The 21,370-nt window shown below is 38.5% G+C and overlaps 1 protein-coding gene across 1 annotated transcript; it reads right to left on the bottom strand.

Moving 5' to 3' along the window:
- Nucleotides 1-4,322: 4,322 nt before the first annotated feature.
- On the bottom strand, nt 4,323-8,053 carry LOC309401549 (vomeronasal type-2 receptor 26-like; the record flags this gene model as incomplete). The annotated part of the gene is made up of 3 exons (XM_081970619.1): nt 4,323-5,224; nt 6,571-6,697; nt 7,835-8,053. 3 exons carry the CDS (start codon nt 8,051-8,053, stop codon nt 4,323-4,325), a joined length of 1,248 nt encoding a protein of 415 aa, XP_081826745.1.
- Nucleotides 8,054-21,370: the final 13,317 nt, after the last annotated feature.

Here is a 21,370-nt window from a genome sequence, read left to right as displayed (position 1 = left end):
TCAGAGAGTTTGGTTTCATTGGAATGACGTGGCAGAAGAAGAGTATAATAATTGCATTTGTGAACAAGTAAACTAATTGTAAGCACAAGATTCAACACCATTAATATTTCAAAGGAAACCTGTAAGAAATTTAATCTCATCAAACAAACCAGGATTCCCAATGCTCTTAGGCAACTCAGAATCAGCTTTTTTATATTGTACATTTCTGAATTCTTGTTAAAGGACTGATCCTACATTATTAAATGTTTACAGAAGTTAAGTTTATTTATGACTTGAGTCTGGCTTATTTGAAACTGTACAAAATAATGCTTTTCATTTTGATCACTGAAGTTTTGTGGACCCTATGGTGTGGTTTGTTTTCTCCTTGATGGAAAGGTATGTTTTACCCCACTTCCTAGGCTGAAACTGAGCAATATTCTCTTCAACACTAGATATTCATTATTTTATACCTGCAGTTTATTTCTTCCTGCATTATTTGTTTGTAATTTCTCTTTCTTGATCCTCTTCCCATTCTGACTTCCAAATCTAAATAAAGTCATGATCATAGTTATTGAGGAAAATTCTTGTTTGCATTTGCATTGGGAGAGCAAATAAATTCTATTGGTCTGACTTTTCTCCTCCAAAACATAATGCCCCAAAGGGGAATTTAATAGTCAATTGTCCTCTCTGCTAAGATCATGGTAACTATTTTTATGGGTGAGTAGGCATAATTGTAAATTTCCAAATTGCAATTATTTCTTAGTAGGCACAACAAAAACATAGTACATTTATTTGCTGTAGTTATAGTTATTTTAGTCATATGTTCTGTTTGCACCTATTATACAAGTTCAAATGATCCTTTCTTCAGACCTGCACATTTGTTCTAGTTAGTAGGAGATGGAATCTGAAATTGCTGAATAAGTATAAAAACCAGGGAAAGCAAGAAATTATTCAAAAATAATAACGGAGTTAGGAAGGTCTTGAGTCATAAGGGGTCAAGGCTAGGCAAAAAGCTTATTTGTTGAAAAGCTTGGGTATGGGGGAGGGAGTAATAAACCTAGCCATCTGTTTAAAACATTTGAAGTATATATGGACAATTCAAAGCCATATTGCCTTAACAGAATGAAAGCTGAGTTTTCTAATAATTGTAAAGGAAATGTAACCCTGACAGGTGTCACTGTTACTGTATATGGTGTGCATTCATTACAGAATGAGATACATGCTGAAAGTTTTAATTTCATTTCAATCTGAAAAATTCTTACTAATTTCATTAAACTATATGGCCCTTCAAAATACACTCAGCTATCTCTGTTAACCTTAACAGCAGCAAGAACTCTATATTTTTATTGAAAAATATTTTGGATTCAGTTTTTTTGAAGACTGAACTTATTCTTTCATATTCATATTCTAAATCATGGGAATATACCTGGTGTCTAGAATAATTTCACAAATCCAATATAGTATTTAATTCAAATTGGAAAACATTTTTGGGCTATTCTCTTATTCATGGTATGGTACCACACTGAAAATTTTTAGAGTTTAAATCTTTAATGTATAATTTAAACTATTGCTATCAATAGATTTTTTGAATGCCTTGAGGTTTTCGTTTTAGTTTTAAACATGGACAATGAATTTAATTTAGCTTCTAGTGATACAGCAAAATATATGGTAATTCATATTTATTGCTTACCAAATGTATTTCTCTACATATACCTGTTTGTTATATTTGTGCCATCTATTTCTTATATTCTTTCAAAATGGTGTAACAATAAAATTTGGGGGCTTGAGCTTCTGTGCAATAATTCTGGTGCCTTTCATTTTTTAAAAATAAATTATATTTTATTCAAACATACTGAAAATTCATTTTTCCATGAGATTTTTAGACGTGAACTTCCTTTTCCCCCCTTTTAAAGACACTATTCATTTACATAAGTGTTGTGGCCCAGCAGGAGCTGTTGGAGCTGCCACCAGACTCAGACAGCGAGGGTCCCTATCAGTTGGCTCTGGAGGATGAGGAGGACCCTGGGCAGGGTTCTGACTCTGAGCAGGGATCGGAGAGTCTGGTCAGTCACCAGGAGGCGCCTGAGGCATGGAGCAGCGGTGAGAGCCAAAGGAGGGGGGCTCCTGATGCCATGCCTTGGAGCAGTGGGGAGGAGTCACGTGACTCAGACATCAGCAGGGAGTTCTTAGATGCTCGTTACCGCCGCGCCCACAGACGCAAGGAGCAAGGGTGCAGTTACCGGCGGTAAGGGCTCTCAGCTGCTGATAAGTAGATTCCCCTTCAGTCTATAAAAGGATTGACTGAGCATACGCCCTTTGCAGAAGTCAACAAAGGAATTATTCAAGAAGTTCTGTCTTGGAAGCATAGCATGCTGGATAGCTGCTATCGTGTCTCGGTGTCTGTGAGCCTTGTCGTGGTGGATTACTGCCAAGGATCTGTCTGTCTGTCTGTCTGTGTAATAAATCCTGTTAAAGTAGTATTGTTCCGGAGCATGTTCTGTGTGGGCGAGGGAAGAAGGAGGGTCAGAACACATAAGTATGGTCTATATTTGCCACACGTCACTGCACAGTCAGCCACAAACCTCTGGTAGGAAATTGTAAAATGGTTTAGAACTTTCTTGCTTTTGACTCCTTTGAGCATCAGCTCAGTGTTGTGGCCCAGCCGTTGCCATTGCCGCTGCCACCAGACTCCGAGAGTGATAGTCCCTATGAGTCAGCTCCAGAGGAGATGGGCGACCCTGGACAGGATTCGGATGCTGAGCAGGGATCCGAGAGTCTGGTCGGCCACCAGGAGGTGCCTGAGGCATGGAGCAGTGGTGAGAGCCGGAGGCGGGGGGCTCCCGATGCCATGCCTTGGAGCAGCGGGGAAGACTCACGAGACAGTGAGTCAGAACTCAGCAGGGCGTTTCTGGACGCCTGTTACCGGCGCGCCCACAGACGCAAGGAGCGTGGGCATAATTATAGGCGGTAAAGAGCTCTCAGCTGCTGTTTGGGAGGCGCCCTTTTTAGGTTATAAAAGGGTTGACTTTGCATACGCCCTTTGCAGCAGTCAACAGAAGCTCTAGTCTGGGATCCTGGCAAGCTGGATAGCTGCTTTTGTGTTCTGTTCCTGTGAGTTTTGTCTTGGTGGCTTGCTGCCACGGAACCTCTTGTCTTTGTGCAATAAACCTTGTTCCCTTGTACTGTTCCGGAGTGTGTGTTCTGTGTGGGCAACGAAGGAAGGGGGGTCAGAACAGCTCAGTATTATGAACAGAGACAGATTCAATGTCTCATTTAAAAAGCATCATCTCTCATGCATTTTAAAATCAGAAGACTGGAAGAGCAGGTGCTAATGAGAGAAAGGATCAAAAGAAAATGTGTTGATTCTCTCGGCTTGTGCTTCTTTGCTTTGTCTCTCTTTAATATTAGGCTTCTTTTATATCATTAACTCAGCCAACTGCATGAGGATGACGGAGGAGACGGCACTCTCAGCTGTCCCACTGGTTGGCTCTACTGGCCAATTGTAGGCAGAAACGAGGCATTGTCAAGTGCCATAGGAGCGTAAAACTAAATGGCAATGAGGTTGGTACCCTGTATCATCTACACACACATACATACTCTCCAGTATGGCTGATGAAACAACATTTTAACATGCTCCCTCAATGGTTTATAAATTCAGACCATGTGCATTTTATTTGCTCTGCATTTGCTCTGATATGTAGTGAAAGCTGCCTCTTCTCAGCCCTATAAAATTCCTAGCTGAAGAATGGTGGATATTTATAAAATAACATTTTCATTCTGCTGGATTGCAAAACCAGTTCTAGGTCTTCACTTCCTGCAATAATCAGTAGAGACTCAGACTGGAATCCATTTCTGGCAGAGATTTGGATGCCATGAAGGAGAAATCAGAGCTGAATAAGTGAATAGGAATAACCAATCGTAAGGAAAATAGAATCATCTCCACTGCAGCAGCACCTCTCAGTCTCCTAGCCATTCATTCAATTCTTAATCAGCCTGAAGAAAACAGGAACAAAGACCAAAGTAACTTTCAAAATTACATAGTACAATTCCATGAAATATATACATATGTAGATCATAGGATGTATCCACATCATACAGGTTGTAAGCTCAATAATCCTGTCACCCCCTTCTCCCTTAAATTAAAAATTAGGTTGGACAGAGGGCCAAACCGCTTTCTCCATCTCCCCCCCCACTCTCTCTCCCTCCCTCCCTCCCCGCTTTCTCCATCTTCCCCCCCCCACTCTCTCTCTCTCCCTCCCTCCCTCACACACACACACACACACACACACATTCATTTTCTCAATTCATCTAGTGATCATTTTGGGAAAAAAACAGACACTAGATCAGCATTTCCGCTTTATTAGTTGCTCCTTATTGTTTAGATTGGGTCTGAATAATATAATGTAACACTTGGAGCCAAAGATGGAGCCGAGTAAACCAGCACTGGAGGTCAAGATGGAGAAGATCTCCACAGCCACTGTGTATTTTCCTTTTGTGCTTAAATAGACGGGAACGAATGATACCCAAACACTACAAAACACCAACATGCTGAAGGTGATGAATTTGGCCTCATTAAAAGTGTCGGGCAGTTTCCTGGCTAAAAAGGCTACAACAAAGCTGATTGTAGCTAGAAAGCCCATGTAACCTAACACGTAGTAAAACATGGTGGCTGATCCTTCATTACATTCAAGTATTATTTCCCCAAAAATGGAATCCGTATCTTGATTTGGGAAAGGTGGGGAGATTCCCAACCACAAAGCACAAAGGCCTATTTGGAATAGAGAACAATAAAACACAATGGAAATGGCCAGTCTCTTGCCCATCCATTTCCTCATTCTGGATCCTGGTTTGGTGGCCATGAAGGCAAGAACCACAGTGATGGTTTTGGCCAAGATGCAAGAAACGGTTATGGTGAAAATGGATCCAAAAGCCACTTGTCGGAGAAGACAGGTCACTTTTCTGGGTGGGCTGAGGAAAAGGAAGGTGCAGAGAAAGCAGAGCAGGAGGGAGAGGAGGAGACCGTAGGTGAGATCCCTGTTGTTGGCGCGGACAATTGGGGTATCCTGATGCTTAATGAAGATGACCAGGACCTGGACTGTGAGCAGAGAAAACAAAACAGCAAAAATAGCTAAGCTTATCCCCAGAGGTTCTTTCAGTGAGAGGTAGTTGATTGTCTTCAGAATACAATGAGATTTATTCTTGTTTGGATAGTGATCGTCTGGACACATGGTACATACATCCATGTCTAGAAAGAAGAGGTACAAAGCAAAGTAGACTAAGCTGATTTACAATATATCTATGGAAAATTTTGGAATCATCCACACAACCAGGCTTTCCAGAAAAATTAGGCTACTATTTCTCAGAGGTAGGAATAGGCAACACCGTCCAACACCTCCTTCCACCCTTTGGGAAACAATCCCCTCCCCAAAGACACACACCCTTTCTTGCTGCATATTAAAAGCAATAATTTAGCAAAAGCAAATCTAGGCTTCATTTCAAGGGACATTTTGTTTCAAACCAACTACTCTTGAGCTCTGATATGCTTCCTTTCTAGTCACCGGTTGCAATGCTGTATGGCTATTTGGTATTTGGACTAAGAGCTATCTGGTCACTTCTGAAATGGTCTCTGCTGATGTGGTAGATTTTTCTTTTTTCTTTTTAATTCAGCTGGTGAACCAATGAAGTGGTGAATCTTTCAGCCTATCCCACTTCTCCTCCTGCTTCTATACCATATAGTTGTCTACCTGTGGTACGCTTGATTCCCCAGAGTTGAGTTGAGGTAAAAAAAAAAAGGACACCAAGGTCAAATAAAGGTTTGCTCAGCTGAACTACTGCATTAGTGAAAAGCTTTAATTTTATGAAGGAGGAATGTAATGACGAACATTTTTAACTAGATGAAAGATAAAATGGTAGTTCCCCTTCATTCGTTCTTTCTTTCTTTCATTCTCCCTCCCCCCCTCCCTCCTCCTTTCTGTGCTTTCCACCAGAAGATGCAACCAACAAGAAAATCTCAAGTGCAAAAAAGAATCAGTGTGTGACATATGGGTACCATACATTTGGTATAGGCTAGTTCTGCTGACTGCCAGTAGTTCAATTCTCACCGGCTCAAGGTTTACTCAGTCTTTCATCCTTCCAAGATCAGTAAAATGAGGCCCCAGTTTGTTGGGGGCAAAATTCTAACTCTGTAAACTGCTTGGATAAGATGTAAAGCATTGTGAAGTGTATATAAGTGCTATTGTTATTGCTTACTAGTCTTCCCATGAACCAAGGGACTTGTTTATCATTTGAGGTTATCTGATTCCAGGCACTGAATTCAAATGGGCTATGGAAAATTGTCTTGGTTCAGCAAATATTATGAAGTGGAAGGTAGTTTATGCAAAGTGTCTAACCATGGAGAGCACATAGAAAAGAATGTGATTGATACTTTCTTTCTTGGCCAGGAGAGGTTCACAATCAGAGCAATGCAGCAATTAAAATAAGCATTCTCTGGGAAGTAAACCACTTATTATCCTGGCCAAAGAACCAGCCTATATATAAGAGGATAGTAGCTTAAGGATGCATTGCAGACAAGCCCTCTGTGATGTCTCTTACCCTTCTCAGGTGAAACTTTGCCTGGAGGACATGGAGAACAATCATAGCAGCAAAATTTTTCCCCTTCCTTCTTCTTTTTGCTGGAACCAGGAAGGCAGCTTGGGTTACAGACAGAAACAGGTGGTACCTGTCAATTGGAAGAAAAACGTGGACGTAAATCATAAATAAATCACAAATTATATCACATTCCACACAATAAATGCTCATGGTTCTAATGTTCCCACTATCAGGTTTTACAAGCTATTAGATCATCAACACTTTAATGAAACCTTAAGAAATTTAGATTGAAAGAATTGTTTTCTTCCAGACCCCAAGTGTTGAACATAATATTTCTTAAAACGCTTTTCCTTCAATACTGTCATTGTTCCTGAATTGTTTCAGATTGAGATACTTTCTTGGAGAAGAATGTCAGAATACAATCAGCAGCAGTACATCTAGTCCTCAACAACAACATCTATTCAGTGACCATTTGAAGTTACAGACACAACATATAATTATGCTTACAAATGTTGCAACATCCTCATAGTCACCTGATCAAAATTCAGGGATTTAGCAACTGTCCCATTTGGGGGGCTAGAATTGCTGTATATAAGAAATTACCCTAGAGTTACAGGTTCTCTCAAGTATTCACTTTTGCACTCACTTATTTACCACATACTACACTTGTTCTTTACTACAATTCTTTGCAAAGAGTAATAAATGGCACTTCGATTCATCTTTCAGTTTGGGGTCCAATCTCCATCCATTCTGTATCTTACCTGGCAAAAGCTGTGGTGCCACACCACTTTGTTCTCATCAATGGTAACTCTCATGCCTGGAGAAGCAATCACATTAACTCTTCCAATCTTGACTCTCAGAAAGGAATTATTTGGAAAAATGACTAAGTTGGTGATATCAAATCCAGTGTTTAACTCTTTGTGCTTCCCCAAAAACACTGTTTTTCCAGCACTGTTGTTAAACGTCACCCACTGAAGTAAGGGATGCAGCTGCATTGGAAAAGACATAGAAACAAAGAAATAATTAGTTTTGCCATCCAAAGACTGAAGGATCTTTTTCTCAAATTCGTGGATTTTTACCACAACCCATAGTCACCAACAGATGATTGTATGTACAGTGCGGCAATGCCAGTAGCAGTTGTGATACTTGTGTTCTGGTGAAGGGACATGAAACTGTTAGCAAATCTGCTTGGTGGAAGGAAGATGGTGCAGATCGCTCTCTGGAGCTTTATTTTACAACTCTGGTTCTCTCTAAGAAAAGGACTTACCTGCCAAGCATGGAGATCCTGAAACTTCAGTTTCTCCCTTTCCGTTACTACTCTGTGTTTGGACTTGGATTGATACAAGGCATGTAAAGCATGTGCCACAACATAGACAGCATTGTAGACACTATAGCTGTGGCCAGTCATGCTCATTTCAAAGGCGAAGGAAGGGAGGTTCTCCAGTTTCTCTTGTCCGCTGCAGGCTTCACTGTTATGTTTCTCCATCTTAGAAACTGGAAATAAACATCTGAATGTTTGTGTCCAGAAGTGCTCCAGAAAACCATCTTCATTTGCTTGAAAAATATCTCTTTGTTGGAGAAAGGATTTGAACCCTTTAACTTCACTTGAAGGAACTGTGAAACTTATGGAGCCATGGAAAACATTAATATCCTCCCTCATTTGATAGGACGTGGATGCAAAATCCAGCTGAGTGGTCATAATCCACACCTTGCCCATGGATGAATGAGTCGTATTTTCCATTTCACCTAATCCGATTAATGTTTGTAAAGAAAACATGGAGAATATTTCTCCATAGACAACAACAGCATTGGCTTTGCTTTTGATTATAACTTGATGGATGTGAATCCACTTTTTCTGCATGTTGATATATTCCTCTATATATGTGACTTTTGGGATTCTCTCTGAGAAAGCATAGCAGTTGCCTCTTTGGGCAAAAAGAAGCTGGAGTTTCTGCAAAAATATCTCTCCGCTTTCATTATCCACTGCAAGAAATCCAACCCATTTCCATCCAAAATGAAGAAGTAATTCAACAATGCCAGTATGTTGGTGAGCTTCATTTGAAACCATTCGGTAGAAAAAAGGTGCTTGAATTTGATCATCTGGAGCGAAAGAACCATAACTGAGCTACAAGGCAAAGAGTAATGATTTCTGGCAATTATGATAGATGAAATAGGATCTTTATTTAGCATACTGTTATTTTAATGGAAAAATGGTAGCTAATATAGAGATGTACTAAATTGGCTAAAATCCACAAAATTTCCATCTTAACTGAAAGATGAAGATATAACTGCAATAACCCACTTTCTGACATTGAAGCAAATGAAATATGTAAACAGCAGGTGAAAAATCATTAAAGTTTCATTAAAGATCTCTGGAAAGCAATAGTAAAGATTAAAACATTTCTGAAGCAAGAAGGTTTAGGGAAATACTGGTGATTAAAAATTGGAAACTTTCTAGAAGTAGAAAGCTTTAAAATTTGACTCTGGAAGGAATACAAGAAATTCAATAAATCTATTATGTTGCTGATATTATACTTAAAATTATCTGGTGAAAACATTGAGGTATGTATCTAAACATTATTGAAATATATGTAGTAACACTGGGGTATTCTTGCTGGGATATTCCAAGGATTCAATAATCAGTCTGGAAATTAGTCTTTTGGAAGAAAAGTTATCAACACTAGAATTATCTCTTCTATCATTGTTGGATGGAGAAATAAAAATATAGAAATAAAAAATAGACCTCATCAGATTTAAAATTGGGGAAACAAAAGTATCTCTATCTCAGGAAATAGCATACCAGCTTTATACATTTGGTACTCCAAATTATTAAAAATTATCCTAATAGAAAAACTTGCAGATACAATATTTAAAATGTATAACATCCCTTTGAATCCAATGTGGAAGTATTTTATTCAGGATGATAAACATTCAGAATTTTTAAAAAAGGTATTTATCTTCAACAGTGTTGTGGATATATGGGGCAAAGGTGAATGTTAATTTAAAGATGGAAGTTGCAAATCAACAATGCATTGTCTATGATGGTGTATTTTGGTTAAGATAAGCAGCTATAGAAATTGAATAAATAAATAAATAAATTTTGTATACCTTTCTTAGATATATTTTGGTAGTTTTGAGTAATTGTGTTAATTACAGTGTAAATTTAAGATTTGCCTTTTAAGAAGAAGAAAAAAGTATTATTACTTTCTTATTTTAATATTTTAGCACATCAATATTTTAGTATGTATTCTAGTATTTTATGTATTTACCAAACTAGCAGTTAAATAGTTTAGTTGTGGCCCAGCAGCGGCCAGCTGAGCTGTTGGTGGACTCTGACAGCTCAGACATTGTGGGACTGCTCTGGGGGATGAGGAAAACTCTGGAGGGTATTTGGAGTCAGAGCAGGAACTAGAGAGGCCTGTTGGCCACCAGGTGGCATCTGAGTCATGAAGCAGTGAGGAGGAACAGAGGGAGGTTGTCCCTGATGTGCATGTGCGTAGAGCTGAGAGGAGAAAGGAACAGCTGTGGAGAAGATGTCATAGAAGGAAGTAGGGACAGCTGGCTAAGGTTGTGGCCCCTCCCAAAGAGTTTATAGGTGGAGCGATGGGAGGGGAATCTTTGCAGGAAACAACAGTCCATTTTACTAGCCATTGAGAATGCATTCCGTAAGTCTAATCTTGGTTTATATGCTGGTCTGTTGTATTTGGGTCTTTTCCCATGTAAGATTGATATTATCTTGGCAACATTTCAGCAAGGTTTCACTTGCCATCTTCAGGCTGGGTTTTGGGCTTAAAGTGTGATCAGAGCTGCTGTCTAAAATCACACTTTAAGCCCAAAACCCAGCCGAGTGAGACCTCGCTGAAACGTGCCAAGACAATCTCAATCTTACATGGGAAAAGACCCAAATACAACAAGACCAGCATACCTACATCCGTGAAAATCTACGAATGTGTGTGTGTGTGTGTGTGTGTGTGTGTGTGCGCGTGCGCATGCGCACACGTGCATTGCATTTGTGCTGATAAAAAAAAGGGAAGCAGTATGCTCCCTCCCATATTTGGCCATACCAGAGGTTGTGACACAATACATACATACACACACACACACACACACACACACGTTCTTAATAGCCATTTGCCTATTTATGAAACTATGTACAATTTAATAAAAACTGTGAAAAAAAGTTAAGACCTATTTATTAGTCAGGTTCATTGAACAATGAAGGTTCTTTCACTTGCAAACATGGTTCTATATAACAACCCCCCCCCCCCAATGTCCTTCTGGTGTCATCTTCATTTAGTCTACAGTCTGTAAGTCTGGTTGGCTGAAGTTGCCCCTATTTAAGTCAGAAATAAAAGTACTATTTTCCCCCTTGTTGTGACACAATAGAGAAGAAGCACCAGTAGATGTTTTTATTTTATCACCTTGTATCACAAAAAGAAGTCAAGTAATTGCAGGAACACAAAGAGCCAAAGAGGCAGAATATAAATCATAAATGAGCATAGCAAATTTCATGTTGATATAATTTTCTGTCACCAGGATTGATGGAGAGCAGGTCACCAGGATTGATGGAGAGCAGGTCACTCAATAATAGATAAAGATCCCCAATAAGTAAAATTTCCTTAGTAGACTGTGGGTGGGCTATTCATCTGATTAGCCTACAGTAGATGTACATACAATAATTGCATTACACACTATTAGATATATGATTTATAACTAACTTATAACTAATTTTGCAGAAACTGGGTGGGGCATAGCTTTCTCATTTTTTTCTTAAGTGCATTGACTCCCAGTATAATGTTGTAGATCCAAAATGAATGAAAAAAAGGAGTAATGTCTATAACTGTTGCCTAAAGTTTACAACAGTTCCTCTAATGATACACAATTCTTGATTAAAAAGAAGAAATAAATCACCAAGCTAATTTCATACTTGGGGCATGTTGTAGATCATCAAGATTGATGACATATGCAGGGATGTATCAAAATCTAGTCCTCCAATGACTGCCATTAGATTTTTCTGCATGTTGCATCTGTAGTTGGGTACAAATCTATCCCGAATAGAAAGAAGACCAAGAGTAGCCTGGTGGGTCATCCTTTCATTGAAGTAACTGTCACAGATTTGGAATCCCAAGGTGACATTTGGTAAAATATTGGGGTTCCCATTGATCTCCTTAACGGCAAACATCAAGGCCAGAATGTGCTGATAATTCTTTGGTACAACCCTGGAATGAGAATAGCGCATCCAAGCAGTTATTGTTTCTTTATTTAAACTGGGGGTGTCTGATTCTAAAATGCCTGGGGACTGATATGATATATTCTAAGAGGGAACACTCAATATAGAGGCAGTAAATTTAAGGGAATTTACATTTTAAAATAAATGAATAAATGTCAAAAGTTGTGGTCAAACTGAATTTATTTATATTAAATAAATATAAACAGTATATACAGTATCCTTTGATAACTTGTACATGTTCATTTAGTAGTGAGCCCTATTACACATCCTCTGATTTCATTATATCATCACAGGCAATTCAATAATCACACAGTAAACTTTTTATTTATGTCTATGCCCAAGGTAGACCAGAGCACTAGAAATTAATAAATTAAAAACTGCAAAGAATTATAGTAACAAATTGCCTAGCATACTGCGACTAATGGAAAAGATTTTTGAAGTAGCAATCAGCATTAACATCTAGTAATGAAAACAGTAATTAACCTCCCTTCATCACAGGAAAAATGGTAGAAATTAGAAATACTGTAAATTGAACATACTTCATTTTAACATACAAACACATACTACAAAAATATTAGTGATCTCCTTGTTTGCCTGATGTAAGAATTTGTTGAATTCGTGAACTGTTTACTTATACTGTTGAATTTGCAAACTGTTTATTTGTAGTTAAAGTACAATTTTTTATTATTTTTAAATGACAGTATACAGAAGAGGAAGAAAATCCATGGGTTCAAAGAAAGTTTATAAACATTCAAAATGGAATGGCTGAAAGGTCGCTCGGACTAACAAGGGCTCCGTTGGATGCTACGGCTCCTGGGCATTCTGCGCAAAATGACCTTCAGGACTCCGCTCCCTCTGCTAGGCAGCCAGGGCATGGAGCTGACAAGCTACTGGAAGAAAAAGCAAAAAACCGAAAAATCTGGACTAGGGAAGAAAACATCTCTATTATGGAAGCTTACTATCAGTCTGAGCCAGAAAAATGTGGATTTCAAAAATGAATGTATCAGATTTGGAAGGTGACACATGTGGACTGTGATATCAGTGAACAAAGGCTAATGGACCAACGACGTGTAATTCTGAGCTACAAATTTATCACTATAGCAGAATTAACAGGAATTGAAGAGAAAGCAACTAATGGTCTGAGTATACCAACAAAGAAGAGTAACATCAAGAATGATTTGCAGACTCAAAAGCAAATTGAGGAAGAAAGGGAGGAAGAAGCTGCTGAAATGGATGAAGATAAAGAACAAGGAAGCACTGAAGAGCAAGCACCAACAGATAATGCTAAATTAGCTGAGAAAATAAATCATCAAATGGAAGATGCTGAAAGAACACATTTGTCAAAGCTGAACCAAGTGAACCAGAAAGAATTGAGAATGTACTAAAAAAGGTCAATGAGGCTGTGCAAACCATTCAAACCACTACATTACTGAAACAAACCAGCTGATGTATGCAGCAGCCTTCATAACCACCAAAGAATTGGGTTTGAAAACACAAAGGAACCAAAGAGGCAAGAAGGGGAAGCCTAAGTGGAAAATTCAGTTGGAATTGAAGATTTAAAAATTTCGTGGAGACTTGAGCAACTTGAAGAACTTAAGGCAAGATCAGCTAAAGAACAAGCAGGTCAAAAGCAGCCTGGAAGCAAGATACGATTTGGAGAATAAGGAGATTGTGGCAGTAATTGAAGAGCTGAAGCAGATGGTTGTTGCCATTGCTGAAAAGATTAAACGGTATGAAAATCGAGTAACTCAGTTCAAGAAAAACTCACAGTTCAGAGCAAATCAGCACCAGTTTTATAAGAGCTTAGAAAGTGGAGATGGAGTAACAACAAATGAAAAGCCTGATAAAGAGAAAGCTCTGAAATTCTGGAATAATTTGTGGGAAAACAACAAGAAGCACAACAGAAATGCAACATGGATCAAGCAGGTTGAGGAGTGCATAAAATGGAAGATGTGAAAATAACAAAAGAAATGGTGCAAAGGCAGTCAAGAAAAGTGAAGAATTGGAGTGCACCTGGACCAGATGAGCTACATGGTTTCTGGCTAAAGGCACTTACAAGTATGCACGAAAGATTGTCAGCCCAAATGAACCAGATCTTAAAAACACCTGACAAGGATAAATGGATGACAACTGGAAGGACATTTTTGATCCAAAAAGATAAAGAGAAAGGAAAGGACCCTGGAAACTATAGGCCAACCATCTGTTTGCCAACAACATGCAAACTCCTTACTGATATCATTGCAAACCAAATTTACGGATACTTGGAAAGAAATAACTTGCTTCCTGTAGAACAGAAAGGATGCTGCAAAACTTCAAGAGGAACAAAGGACCAACTGCTGATTGACAAGCTAATCCTAAAGAATTCAAAGAAAAGATGAACCAAACTGCGCATGGCTTGAGTAGACCATAAGAAAGCATTTGATTCAGTTCTCCACAGCTGGATCAAGGAATGCCTGAAAATCTTTGGCATTAGCAGCAACATACAAAAATTAATGGAAAATTCAATGAACCTCTGGAAAATGAAGCTAGTGGCTAATGGAGAAGAACTGGGTGAAGTTGAAATTAAACGAGGCATTTTCCTGGGTGGTTCCCTTTCACCCCTACTTTTTATACTCTCAATGCTACCACTGACAACCATTTTGAAGAAGGTGAACTGTGGATACGAACTTGCAAAGAAAGGACTGAAAATTTCACACTTGGTGTACATGGATGATTTGAAGCTGTTTGGTAAAACAACAACTGAACTGAATGTATTAATTGAAAGCACAAAAGAATTTAGCCAAGACATTGGTATGCAGTTTTGAATTGACAAATGTGCAACAATGGCAACCAAGGCAGGCAAGGTCCTAGAAGATGATGGAATACAACCTGAGAATGAAGAAATGATAAAGGCAGTAAAACCATAAAAAGGCTACAAGTACTTGGAGGCCTCTGATTTAATGCATAATAAAGTCAAGGAATTAACCTCAGCCAAGTACATTCGACGAATTTGCAAGATATTAAAGTTCAAACTGAGTGGAGAAAACATCATAAAAGCCATAAATACCTGGGCTATACCTGTAATTCAATACTCTGCAGGAATAATTAACTGGACACAGATGGAGTTGGACAATTTGGACAGAAAAACAAGGAAGCTTATAACAATGAATCATGCTTTGCACCCTAAAAGTGATGTTGACCGATTGTATCTACCAAGAGCAGAAGATGGTCGCGGACTCCTACAAGTAAAGCAGACTGTGGAAGAAGAAAGACACAGCTTGAATGATTACATCCAGAAAAGTGAAGAATCAATGATTAAGGAAGTAAATAAAGGAGCCTTTTGAAGACAACTAAGTTAGAAGCTGAATATAAGAAAGAAGTAATTGAGAAGCGAGCTGAAAATTAGAAAAGCAAAGCTATGCATGGCCAATACTTGAAAAGTATTGAAGGCAAAGCTGACCAAAAACTAACGTGGAACTGATTAAGATCAGGAGTATTGAAAAAAGAAACAGAAGGCTTTATTTTGGCAGCTCAAGAACAAGCCTTAGCCACAAACTGCATGAAGGCAAAAATTCAACATGTTACCACCAACAGCAAATGTTGCCTCTGTAATGAGAAAGATGAGACAGTTGACCACTTGATCAGCGGGTGCAGCAAAATTTCACAAACTGACTACCTACAACGCCATGACCGTGTTGCTAAGATTATTCACTGGAAATTGTGCCAAAAGTTTGGATTTGAGTACAGCAAAAACCACTGGGACCATCAGGTTGAGAAGGTTTTAGAGAATGAGAAAGTCAAGATCTTGTGGGACTTCAGAATCCAGACTGAGAGGCACTTGGCCTACAACACACCAGACATAACAATAATTGAAAAGAAAAAAATGTATGGTTCATTGACATTGCAATACCTGGTGATGCACGAATTGAAGATAAACAGCAAGAAAAAAACACAAAATACTGGGACTTGCAAATTGAGGTTGAGCGACTGTAGAAAAAGAAATCAAATGTTGTCCCAATTGTAATTGGAGCCCTTGGAGCAATACCTAAAGGGCTACCTGGTTATTTGGAAATTCTAAATTTACCTGACTTGAACATTCTGACTCTACAAAAAAACACCCTACTTGGAACAACTTATATCCTCCGACGTTACCTTAACAGCTCCTAGGTCCTTGGTTAGGACTCGAGCTGTTAGGCTACCAACGACCCCCAAAGGCTGTGAATCTCACTAAAGATTAATCACATAATAACAACAACAACAATAATGGTTTTTTTCTTTTAAATCTCTCATGTGCAACTTTATATATTTATGTAGAGAGGAATAATAACTTTAAAATGAAACAACAAATTTCAGATGGAATTATTCCATTTGGATCTAGTTCCTAGGAGTTTCCTGGAAAATATGCCAGCTTTCTAAACCTTTAAAATATAAGAAATCAACAGCCAATCATTTTAGTTACACTGCAGTTATTCCTGTTTCTAGGATAGCTGGCAGTATATTTCCTAAGAGAATTTTCATTTTGATCTAAAATTAATTAGCATTCAAAACAATGACATTTACATCAAATATACAGGGATGGGAATTAGTCAATTATACCAAGCAATGTTTTTAAAAAAATCTTACAGGAGATTAATAATTTGAGAGAACGGTAGATGCTCTGTGAAGACTTCATTATCTAGAGAAGATAGAAGATGAGAGGTCAGCCCACCAATGATTAAGTCACCTGGTTGATCATACTGGTGAGGGATGTGGAGCAGTTCATTGATGCTGCAGAAATTGACCTGTCTCACCACATGAGGCAGTACTAAGAACATCAGCACTTTAAACCTTGCCATTCAGAAAACAAATAGTCTCCTACACAAGAGACATGGGTATGGGCCTAGGTCTATTAGCCTTTTATGATAGCACTTAAATGTTGTATTGTACTAACTGAATCCTGGGATCTGACTTACAACTGTAAGATCAGCCTCAGGAAGGTTCTGCTACCTTTTCTGCTCTTATTGTTGTTGGAAGCAACGTGGAGGGTTAACAGTCAATAGAGGCCTTATTGAAAGATTATAGAGAAGGTAATAATAGGGTTCTTCAACAGCAGATGTCTTGGGGGGGGGAAGAAAATATGTTTACCACCTTTTTCCTCAAATGAGTTTCTTAACTTTTTTAAGAAAGCAAAAAGAAAAATGCAATGAGACAAAGAAATGTTGAATGCTGGACTGTAAGAGCAAGAATACGTCATATGATAGCAACATAAGAAATATAAGCCAAATGAAGTGATTCCAGATATGTTAGATTGCAAATTTTATCATTCCTTTCCAAGGATAGTGAGGATAGTGACCTAAGGTTTCTTTTTGTTTCCTTTTCTCCACCCAACCTCTCAGTTGACCAAAGCCACATTCACAGAGCTGCTACTTTCCAATGTTGAATGTTCACCCCCCCCTCAATTATTCTGCCTTGAAGTTTGTTAAATCTTGTGACTTATGAATGAATTGGTTATTGATGTTGAATAGTCTATATAGATATATACACACATACATCAGTGGTGGGTTTCTAAATTTTTTGGAACTTCTTCTGTAGGTGTGGCCTGCTTTGTGGGAGTGGCTTTATTTAAAATAAAACCATTTAAAAATATTCTACACACAATAAATTAAAATAAAACCAGTTAAAGGTATTCTACCCACAATAAATTAAAATAAACCATTTAAAAAATTCTATACTCAATACTTTTAAATAAAACAATTTTTAAAAAATTCTATACACATTTACATAAAACTATTTTTAAAAATTCTATACACAATACATTTAAAAGTATTGAGTATATAATTTTTTAAAATGGTTTATTTTAATTTATTGATGATAGAATCTTTTTTTAGTCTAAGACAATTTAAAAAATATTCTATCAACAATAAAATTAAAATAAACCATTTTAAAAAATTCTATACTCAATACTTTTAAATAAAACGATTTTAAAAAATTCTATATGCAATAAATAAAATATTCTTTTAAAAAACATTAAAAGCATAAAAGAAAAAAAACCGGGTCACTTAACCAGCAGGCAAAATCAGTAGCTCTCCGATGCGATGAATGCAGTAGGGAGCAGGCAGGCGATGAGGCAGCAGGTAAGCTGGACTGAAGGAACAAGGGACAACTGGGTCAGCTAGGCCCGCTGCCTGGCAAGCTTAGCCAGCCAGGCGAGGCTGGGGACTGGTTGGGTGGGTTGAAGGAAACCCCCTTTCAGCCACGTGGCATACACTAGCCTGTGGCTTTCGTGAGGGAAGGCCTGAAGGCCTTCCCTCGCGAAAGCTGCAAGCTGGTGTACGCTAGCCTCCTGCTGCCACTGCTGCCCCCCTACCCCTGCTTGCGCTTAGTTGCTTACCTGAGGGAAGCAGCAAACTGCTGGAAGGTGAAGCAAAGCGAAGGGAGGACCTGATCAGCAAATGCGATGCGACAGCTGCTCGGGAACGAGAAAGACTCTTTTCAAAAGAGGAATGTTGGCTGTTGGCGCCATGCTTTTAAATGGGTGTTAGAGGCGGCCGGGTTGACTCTATTCTGCTCACTGATTGGCTGGACTCCAACCAATCAGTGAGCAGCAGGCTGGGCTAGATTAGTGCGGAAGGGCGAGGGAGTGAGCCTAGATACAACGGAACAGGCAGGGCGATCAAGCGACAGGGCCGGGGCAGGCATTCTGGAACTTACTTCCGGATCCACTGGTGGAACTTCTTCTAACCGGTATGTAGATTTGATGAACCTCTTCTACCCAACCGGTTAGAACCGTCAGGAACCCACCCCGACATACATTGATAAATGTATGGGAAACTCTTTTTACATGTGACTGTCAAATATTTTGTATGTGCTCCTTTAATCAGTATAAGGTAGCACTCATGGTTCATCACGCTTACTGTCCAACATATCCAGATTACAGTGGTTGATTCAAGATCACCACATGATGCTTGAAAGTTTTTCAACTGTATTTTATGCATGCACATTTAATTGAAAATCCAAATGCCAAATTAAAAAGGAATACAATTGGTCAAGTATGTTTCAAAAGCAGAAATTTCAGTATCTCCATGGACTTAATATAACCATTGCTTAATTGTTCAAAGAATGTCCAACTCAGAGAATCACATTCTGGAGTGCATTTAACTTTTTCCTGTAGATCATACTAATTTATTTTGTCTCCATCAGTGGATGTTCCCTTGCAAATAGGAACTTCCAAGAGATTACCTTCTCTCTTTATGTCTCAATGGTTCTTTAGGATATTTTCAATAAAAGACTTGAAAGTCTATCTGGCTAGGAATTGTCTTTCCACAGCCAAATTCTGCTTGAGAATGGAACTCTTGAGATTTACCTTCCATCTTGACATAACTGTACGAAGTCCCTGTTTCAACACTTCTTTCATCCTTTCTGGGCATAATGCCAGCCATGTTTATTTCATTATGTTTTAAAACTCTTATACTCTATACATAAAACCAAAAATTTACATATGCTAAAAAAAAGCTATTTCAAGAAAGGTATTATCTGCCAGTTACTTTTTTAGAAGATTCAGAATCATTCACTCTACAGCTGTTCCATGTCAAGAGCTTGATAAGAATATTCCACATAAGAATATGCCATATAAAGGGTTATACCAAAAACTTTATTCTAGGGACCATAACTGTGGATAATAATATGTATTCCAAAAGTTGACGAAGGCAAGAGGTCCAGTTCTCTTCCCCACCATACATGATTCATTCTGCATATCAGGATTTGGAAAATGACATATGAATGTTTATTCCAAAAACAGGTGACTATGTGATACAAAGATTTCTCAGCTGAATATATTTTTGGAATCCTTTTACCTCATTTGGTTGAATTCTAAAAATTATGGAACCATCGAATATGTTCATCACCCAGATCATTTTTATATAAAACTAACTGATAATGCAGCATTGCCTGGGTATTTATTTATAGGGAGGAAATGTCAGAATCAAACATAATTTCTAATGTTGGATTTCCCCACCCCCTACCAGAGGGAGCCCCCTTGTGGAGTACTGTAAAGCCGTTACCATGGCAACTCCACTGCGTTGTACAGTAGAATCCATTTTACAGCAGTACAGTAGAATCCATTTTAAGGCACAGCAGGCTGTATCATAACAGAACACACACCCTGAGGAGTGTTAGGGGTGTCTTACCTGCATAGTATCGGTTTCCAGAGAGTAAGTCAACTGTGTACCAAATTTAGTTAAAATTGCTCAAGGCGTTCCAGAATTATGCTGGAACACACACACACAGACACACACACACATAGTGTGTGTGTGTTCTATTTTTTTCTTTTTCCTTCCTTAAATCATATATATATATATATAATCATATCTTGTCATCTTAATATAACTCTTAAATAGCTTTTATGTATAAGTCTTTATATCTATTCTCTAGTCATTTATACCATTTGTCCCAAATCATATAATATTCTGTTTCTTCTCTGTTTTTCAATTCCCTAGCTAACCTGTCCATCTCTGCACATTCAAGCACCTTTTTTTATCACCACATCCTCGGATGGAGTGTTGTCATGTTTCCAGTTTTGTGCGAATGCAATTCGGGCCACAGTTGTTATATGGAGTATAATGTATTGAGTTTTCTTGCATAAGTTTTCTTTAATTTTGCCTAGTAGGAATAATTCCGGTTTCAGCTCGATCTTTTCAGTTGTTCAAAGAATGTCCAACTCAATCTAACTTTTTTTCCTGTAGTTCATAAGCATTGCAGTTATTGATTATTTTATTCATTTATTTCGTCAAGTGTGAATTAGATAAAAGATACAAGTATAGACATGATTATGAATACATGAAATGAATACGAATACAAGGGAATATTAGGACAGGGACAGTAGGCATGCTGGTGCACTTATGCATGCCCCTTATAGACCTCTTAGGAATGGGATGAGGTCGACAGCAGACAGTCTAATGTTAAAGTTTTGGGGTTGGGGGAAGAAACCACAGTGTCAGGTAGTGCAGTCCAGGCCTTGACAACTCTATTACTGAAGTTGTATTTTCTGCAATCAGGTTTGGAGCCATTTACCATAGGTTTGTATCTTTCATGAGCTCATGTGTTGTTGTGGTTGAAGCTGAAGTATTTATTGAAGGTAGGACATTGTAGCAGATAATTTTATGCACTACGCTTAGGTCAGATTGAATACCAAGTTATTTTCTCTTCATTGGTGGAAGTTCTCTTGCAAATAGGAGCCTCCAAGTCCACCCTTCCAGTTATTGAGGGAGTTCATGAGGGAATTATTTGGGGTGGGGGAACCCCAGGTGTTAGATATTTGCATAAACTGCTGTAGTCTCCACTCAGGTCCACCACTAGGGCGGGAACAAGGGGTTGTTCTGATTGGACGAGAGGTCTGCCAGATCCCTATAAAAGGGGACCTGCACGACCCCATAGCAAGCTGGATCACTACCAAATAATAAATAAAGAGCTGTTTGTCACGATCGTCTGTAGTCTGTTCTCTCGTTGCCCGAATCTAACACCAACCAATTTGACAACATCAAATCTGAATTTTAATTCACTACCATCAGCAAAAAATGCACACTATCTCCAATGCTGTTGTTAAGTGAGATTCTCTAA

Source organism: Natrix helvetica (assembly GCF_964273705.1).
Source record: "Natrix helvetica genome assembly, chromosome: Z".
NCBI classification, from domain to species: domain Eukaryota; kingdom Metazoa; phylum Chordata; class Lepidosauria; order Squamata; family Natricidae; genus Natrix; species Natrix helvetica.
The sequence above is the reverse complement of the archived record's forward strand: the minus strand, read 5'-3'. Positions and strand labels throughout refer to the sequence as shown.